Source organism: Cynoglossus semilaevis, chromosome 19 (assembly GCF_000523025.1).
Source record: "Cynoglossus semilaevis isolate Cse_v1.0 chromosome 19, Cse_v1.0, whole genome shotgun sequence".
Classification (NCBI taxonomy): domain Eukaryota; kingdom Metazoa; phylum Chordata; class Actinopteri; order Pleuronectiformes; family Cynoglossidae; genus Cynoglossus; species Cynoglossus semilaevis.
This window is the reverse complement of record NC_024325.1, coordinates 2,025,615-2,032,793: the sequence shown is the minus strand read 5'-3', so window position 1 is coordinate 2,032,793 and position 7,179 is coordinate 2,025,615. Positions and strand designations below refer to the sequence as shown.

The following is a 7,179-nucleotide window of genomic DNA, read 5'->3' as shown; positions in this document are numbered from 1 at the left end:
GAGTAAAGTAAAAATGAACTAAACTCAGAAGATGAATAGATTCTGCATTTGTCCAAGTCCAACATGTGGCCAAGAATATCATTTCCTTCTTTCTCCTATGTCTCCAATGTTCCTATAGATGATTATGTAGGAGTTTAAGTATAGCACTGCGCTATGATTATAGCTTTAATATGCACTATATTAACCACTAAAATCTGGCTACAAATTAGGACAAAGAATGTCACACAACGAACCACGATGGTGAGAACGTAAAGATCAAACAATAAGGCCAAGGCAATCGGCATTCAACAGAGGCCAACAAAAGTGGAATAACACAAGATTCCTCTGTGCATGCCACTATAATTGACTAACTACTTGGTAATCCAACCACACTTTGAGAAACTGATCCTAAGCCACCTCACTTATCACCAGCGGCTGCCTCCTTCCGACACTTTAATCACCCCTTTTTTGTACACTTTGAGAGCCCAGCTAGTTGCTTTCTGTCTAGCCACACATCATTTTGCTGTGTGCCTGCAGCCCACTGGGGCCTCAGAGGTCATAAACATGTGGAGGGGGTTTTAAAGGTTTGCTGGAGTATTTAGTCCCACTCCAGCACACCTAAGGGTGCCGTAGGATTGTTGTGTCTATTTAACTTCGACACCGTCCACTGGTTTATTTTTTGTTGCTGGATGCTTATATAAATATTCCGCGTAGTAGGACTAAAAATGTGCAAAGTGACTCCCAGTGAGCCTTCCCAGCTGTTTTCATGACATAATCTCCCACACAGAGAGACGGCCATTCATTCACCCCGTGCTCCGATAAGGTCTCTTTATTTCACACTTTCACCCAGCTGCTTGTCTTTGTAGTATGACAAATAGAGATGTGCTAGTGTCACGGCTTAATTAGAATTTCTCTCATGCCCTGACAAAGACAGGCAGTTACTTGTTCTAATGTATGATGGCAGTGAGGCCAAGACGGCCAAACAGAACAGAAGAACAAACCTATACAGGCTCTCATAGATCAATAAAGAGTTTCCCTTTGGAAAATTAGGAAAAATGTATATATGTCCTGCTAAACATATTTAGTTAAGACTTAAGGTTGTTAGAACCCTGTACAGTGTAAACATTTCTTTCTTGAACACTGCTGACAATAAACATTTATTATATATTTCAGTCAAAATCCTAAGTATAATCAACACATCTCGCTCAATTATACAGCAGAAGGTCATCGTTTCATATAATAAGGCTATAAAAATTTGGATTGGTCTATTTACAGGACAAGGTCATGCCCTGATGATTGTAGAATATCTTCATATTCAGCTACTCCACAGTCTTCTAACATAAAGCATAACTTCTATTAAGAAGACGACTCATATGTAACCATGACTTCCAGCTGCTGTTAAATATAACATAATCTTCTTTATGACACCCATCATTTGTCTGATTGAAGAAAGGTGCGTGGAATGTTGATATCCATGTGAGCTTCATACCTGGGGTTTGTGTGCCTCAATTACCATAACACGGGGGGAGTTTAATTGTGACTTGATGCATAGTTACACAACCATAACACATACAAATAATAATTTCAATACATTTGGCCTGTGCTGAAATTACAGTGCATGTGCAATTTATGACTCACACAAACTGCCCAGACAAAAGCCCCGGGGGAAATTAGTTTCAAAGTTTATCATTTGCTGTGTTAAAATAGCTGTTACAACCCATTAATAGTGCCTGACTTCACCCAGATGATATCATGCTGTGAAGGAAGCAGAGTACCTGCTCTAATGGAAACTGTGATTTACAGCCTCCACACAGGTTCATATTTGTACTGATGAACCTGTGTAACGGTAACAACTTTACTTATTGCTATGTACAACAAAAAACATCAACCCTGATGCAGTAACTTCCCAAACTTCGCTTTAATGAACAGTGATAATCACCTAACTAAAATATTAGGAATTCTTTATTCTGGCAATGAGCGGGAAAAGGAAACTAGGGGGAAAAGAAAAATGGGTTGCACGGTCTTAGTAATCAGTGTAAAAATAAACTTGAACACATTTCTGGAACAGGTGCTATGTCAAAAATGTATCCCCAAAGACTTGATACGCTAAAATTGTAAATTATGACTTTGACTTCTTCTAACTTGTTATGTTCTAACATTTCCACAAAGGAGAGAAAAAGTGACAGAGAAATCATGTGATACAAATGTGGAACAAGAAAAGTTTATGTCAGAATTTTGGACAAAGTACACCATCTCGAAGACAAATCTGACTTAGGTTCAAGACAGCATTTCACACAGAATAAATCAGTGGTTTACCCTGTATATAAGGTTTAATAATAACAGTTTTTGACTCATAATCAATATGGATCTACAGTAGATACTTTACCTACTTTGCTAGTTTTGTTGATCTTTTAAATTAAACTGAATTTACTTTTTATTGTCTTTTAAGAAAAAAAACATAAGGTAAAAAATATCCTTTATAAAAATTGACAAAATACCATTGGTGTGACCTAGAAAGGTCCAAAATATGACTTCCTTTCCAGGTAAAAATGTAATTTAATCATCATACTATCATAAATCTATTTATTCACAACTGGTAAATATAAAATGCGACATCCAGAGACACTGGAGTTTTTACCACATAGTACTTAAAAACAGACACTAAATAAATAAAATAAAGATTTTCCGTATAAGCCATCCTGCTTCAGTTGTCAGCTATTTTGTACCAGCACTTTAGAGGCACACACATTGTGAGTTTAGCAGTAATTTGTGGGAAAAGTCTTTACCTTTAACAACATAACTAAAATCACGCTATGTTTAAAATCATTGAGGATATTGGGGTCGCTATTCTCCGCCCCAGTAATTTAAGAGAATGGGTTCTTAAAATTTTGGAATCCCCTGGTCTAGTGTTTAGAGAAACTGAAAGAAGGAACCACGCAAACACTGTTTGTGTTTACTTTGTTTACAGTTCTTTCCTTAGGCCTTTCAAAATTGATTGTTTATTTGATGTAGGTTTTTACCTTTTCATGCAAGAAGAGACCTACGTTTGTTGCCAAAACCATCAAGTGCTAGAATAGTCTGTTTTAATACTTAACTTGTTTGGACAAAATTGTAGAAACAAATCTATTGCATCCTGACTCACCGTCATACAATCTCTTGCCAAAATTGTCACAATTACAGGCTTTCAGGCCCGGTTTATCCGCACTGCCATTAAAATGAATTGCACTTTGTTTAAGGACAGCTCAGTTGCTTTATTCCTCTGGATTTAAGGCCCCGACTGGGAGGATCAGCAGATTATAAAATGGTTGGTACTGAGTGGAGAGCACATGTAGCTGAAAACTAAATACATTTCAGGGCTTGTTTCATGCCTGGAGCACCTCATGTTATAGTCCTTATGCAGCCATGAAAATAGAGCCCCATATCTGAACATTAGAGCATGTTATCTAAACGTTACAGAAGAGTGGAACTAAATCATACAGTCCGCACACGACGGACAAGAGCCAAGTTCACACTACACCACTGTCAGAGTTGGTAGTTCGTTGTGATAAGTGACACATGAACTTATGTGCAAAACCAGGCTTAAATGTACAGCACTGAGAAAATGTAACAGGGCTGTCACTTTTCCTCAACAGTCGTGTTTCAACAAAGGTAATGTGACATATTGGACCTATTGTACAAGGAAATCTGGTGTGTCATGGTTCCCCTGAATTAGACACACACTTACTCCTTTTGGTGGATGAGTCAAAGAAATGCATCTGTAAAATGCTTTACAAGTACAGCAGCTGCACTGACACAAAGAACAAGGCCCTGGTGAGGGTGGTGGGCATCGGACAACTGGGTGTAAACTCCCCAGTCTGTAGGAACTGTATTTATAGCAATTTTTCTCTGGGAATAATCACAGGCTCCTCACGTCATCATCACAACAGTTTGTTCTCCTCCTTCCTCCTGGTAGGAGGTAGAGGAGTCCATCGCTTGGATTAGTGACAAATAAAAACACAAACAAAAAGGTTTGCGTTTTACACAAACATCTCTCTGCTGCCTCGTCTCTATGTTCCACAAATACACAGAAAATATACAGCACTAGCAGCTGCTCTGGACACCTGTTTGCTGCTCATCATTAACCATTTGAAAACTACATATTTATTTTTAATTATTTTATATATTATGTTTTAATTTCTTTTTTTTCATTATTTTTTACCATCAGAGGCACAAACAATTAGGGTTTATCTTTTTGTTTTTTTATTTATTTTTTAATGGATAAAATAAAATAATGTATTTTAAATGTACTGTTGCTTTTGCTTTTCAATTTTTTCTTCACTATATAATTTAACACCTATTAACGCCGAACCATTTTCTTTAATTAAACCTAATATGGAATTTAAAAAAAAATCTGAATTGTCAGTTGAGAAAATCAACTCTGAGTATACAGAAACCTGAAAGCGGGACAAATGTAAAAAAAAGTCAAAAGAAAATTAATGAATTATTTTGCTTCTTTTTTCCCTCCCTCTTCTCCTCCCTGTGATAATGAGCAGAATGATGTGCGGCTTTGATATTCCATGTTTAACTGTGATTAGTTGGCTTGCTGTGAGTCAACACATACTTATAGGAAATTTCCTGCGAGCTGGAATTGCAGTCAGGCAAGAAGACAGAGAGGCTTCTGCGGAACGTGTGCTTGAATATTTTAAAACGAGCGACCGCCAGTCAGTTGCTGATTAGAAGTGATTATCAGCCACTTGCAAACCTCATTTAGTCCGATGACTATGGCGTTCCAAAAAGGAATGACTTGGCAGAGGCGAGATACAAGCAGCTGGAGCACAGTGGTGTGTGTGAGAATGTATTTGAGGTGATATTTGCCGTTTCTGCGTCTCATTCACACTCTACTTACTCTCTCTCCTTCTCCGTTAGTCTGTCTGTGATAGTGTCCTTGATGGAGGAGCGTGACCCCTTGTGGATCACTGGATATCTTAGAGGGATCTGCAGGAAGCATGAGATCATCAGGACCAGGTGTGCTGTGTAACCCAGGGCGACTGCCACGCTCCCATCATCCTTTGCTGAAGGACACAGAGTTAAAAAAATAAATGCAGTAATGAATCACATATTAGGCAGAAGTTTCATCCTGCAGAAAAACAAAGGCCAAGGTGATCTACAAAGAGTCACATGTCAGTGACTTGACAGAAAGTTTAGCAAGACTCAACCTTTTATTATATCAAAAACCTCAAAGCATGTTTTTGTTTAGATCGGAATTTCATTACAGAGGGAAATCAACTGTGTTTCCATAAACCATGTCCACATCTTGTGAATCCAAACAAAGAGTATAAACTGAAAACCAGAGATGTGCTGGCCAAATACTCGCAGGACGAAGAGCAGAGCTGCATTCATGTGGAATAGTGTTGAAACAAAATGTGGTACAGCACATACAGTATCCAAAAACATTGGCAGCAGTGGGATACCTAATTTCTTTGAGACAGATACACTTGGGAAGCAAAGGCATTATGTGGAACCATCCCCTCTGAGACCACAGAACTTAAAAAAACTGAATGCCTCCGTGAATGTTTTCTGACAGGGAAAGAAACCAGCAACCTTTTCGCATTACGCACAAAAATGGTTTCAAGACTACACGCTAAGTGGTTTCACATTCTCAAACAGCAGCAGGACACTGCCCGAGGCTAAGACATCAAAATTTACAGGGTTTCTAATCTTAATGCGTTGTAATAATAGACTAGGGCAATATTGAGTGGTCAACTCCCTGGCAAACAGTGCATTTTCTAATTTGACAGAAAAAGCCTGCTGTGTGTCATCCTTTTAGCAGCTGGAGTAAATGGAGTAAACAGTTTCCTGGCCCCTGGTACTTTTGCATTATGCGTCACACTAACAGAAAAACATGGGTCAACTAAAGGACATGCTACTTAGTATAAGTGAAACCTCAGGGTGCAACAGGAGACCACTAATACCTGGTCAAGCCAAACTGACAAGGACGGTTTAACGAAATGTAAAACGTAGATTAGTTTCAGTGCCACCCAGTTCTACTTTGACCTCCGATGGACTCAAGAGCTAAACTATTTCTGACCCTGGTCTCTAAATGTGAACATTCTTCCCTGTGGGCCTTTTTTTTTCTTTTCACCAATTTTAACACCCATGGAAACAGTTCTAGACTTGAACGCTCTCTCTCTCTGGCAGACCTCACACATAAAAGAAGGTCAGCGAGGGAGTAAAGTGAATGCTTCTCCATCAGTTATGATGGCTCTTCCCAGTCACAGCAAGTGGTTGGAACAACAAATCAGGATTGGGAACTGTTTGTACAGTAAGCAGCAAATGTCTTTTAAAGAAGTCTCCAGTTACCTCCCTTCTACTTATCGTCATCACCGCACGTGTTTGGTGCACAGCTTAACAAGACAGGACGGTCACAGGCACAGACTGTGTCTCCACTCTATGGGAATAAATTAATGCTCTAGACACAAATGTGCTGGCTGTCGCTACTGTGCTCGTCTGCAGGCTCTTAAGAAGATGCAGAACAGGTGGAGACAAACAGCAGGGAGCTGAGGAGAACAGGAGTTGTGCTTTTGAATTATGGTTTTTGAGGCCTGTTTGGTCCCACCAGCTGTGAGTAAGTGACGCTGCAGGCTGTTGAATGGACACTGACTGGTGTGTCTCAGTGCTGCAAACTGAAGCTAACAGCTCACGGTGCCCTCAGCCACTCATTAGCAAACCTCATTTTAACCTGAACAACGAGCACTCACTGTGGCAGCGGCTGCCATGTAGCATAGCACCATGTGTGGAATACTACTCGCAAGTACATCTATAACAGGGGTACACAATACTGTAGGCTACCATGGGAGTGCATTACTGCATCCTAAGCTTCTGCACCACAAGCCTTACACACACACACAAACCCAAGCAGACACGCAATAATTTACCTTGGAAGTCTTCAGAGTTGGGAAGCTTTACTCCACAGATGATATAATCTGACTGATTCGCCTGTGGATGTAAATATAAGAGTTAATCAGACACCGCAAAGACAACTGTTATAAATAATTCTGCTTTGTATAATCATAAAATCAGGGAAACACAGCAGTCCACTGAAATAATATATATATATATATTGTCACTGTGTTATGTCTTTCGGATTACTATACAAAAAATAGTTTTTAATATGTATATCTGGTATATTTTTAAAAACTTATTTCAACAAAGAACCACCAG

General features: G+C 39.2%; 1 protein-coding gene across 1 annotated transcript in view; it reads right to left on the bottom strand.

The window, feature by feature from the left end:
* uvrag (UV radiation resistance associated gene) overlaps window positions 1-7,179 on the bottom strand; it is a 67,641-nt gene that overhangs the window by 34,722 nt on the left and 25,740 nt on the right. The window contains exons 11-12 of the mRNA XM_008332265.3: window positions 6,894-6,954; window positions 4,865-5,030 (exon numbers count right to left, since the gene is read on the bottom strand). Coding sequence (XP_008330487.1) covers window positions 4,865-5,030; window positions 6,894-6,954 — 227 coding nt within the window. The remainder of the gene's footprint in view (window positions 1-4,864; window positions 5,031-6,893; window positions 6,955-7,179) is intronic.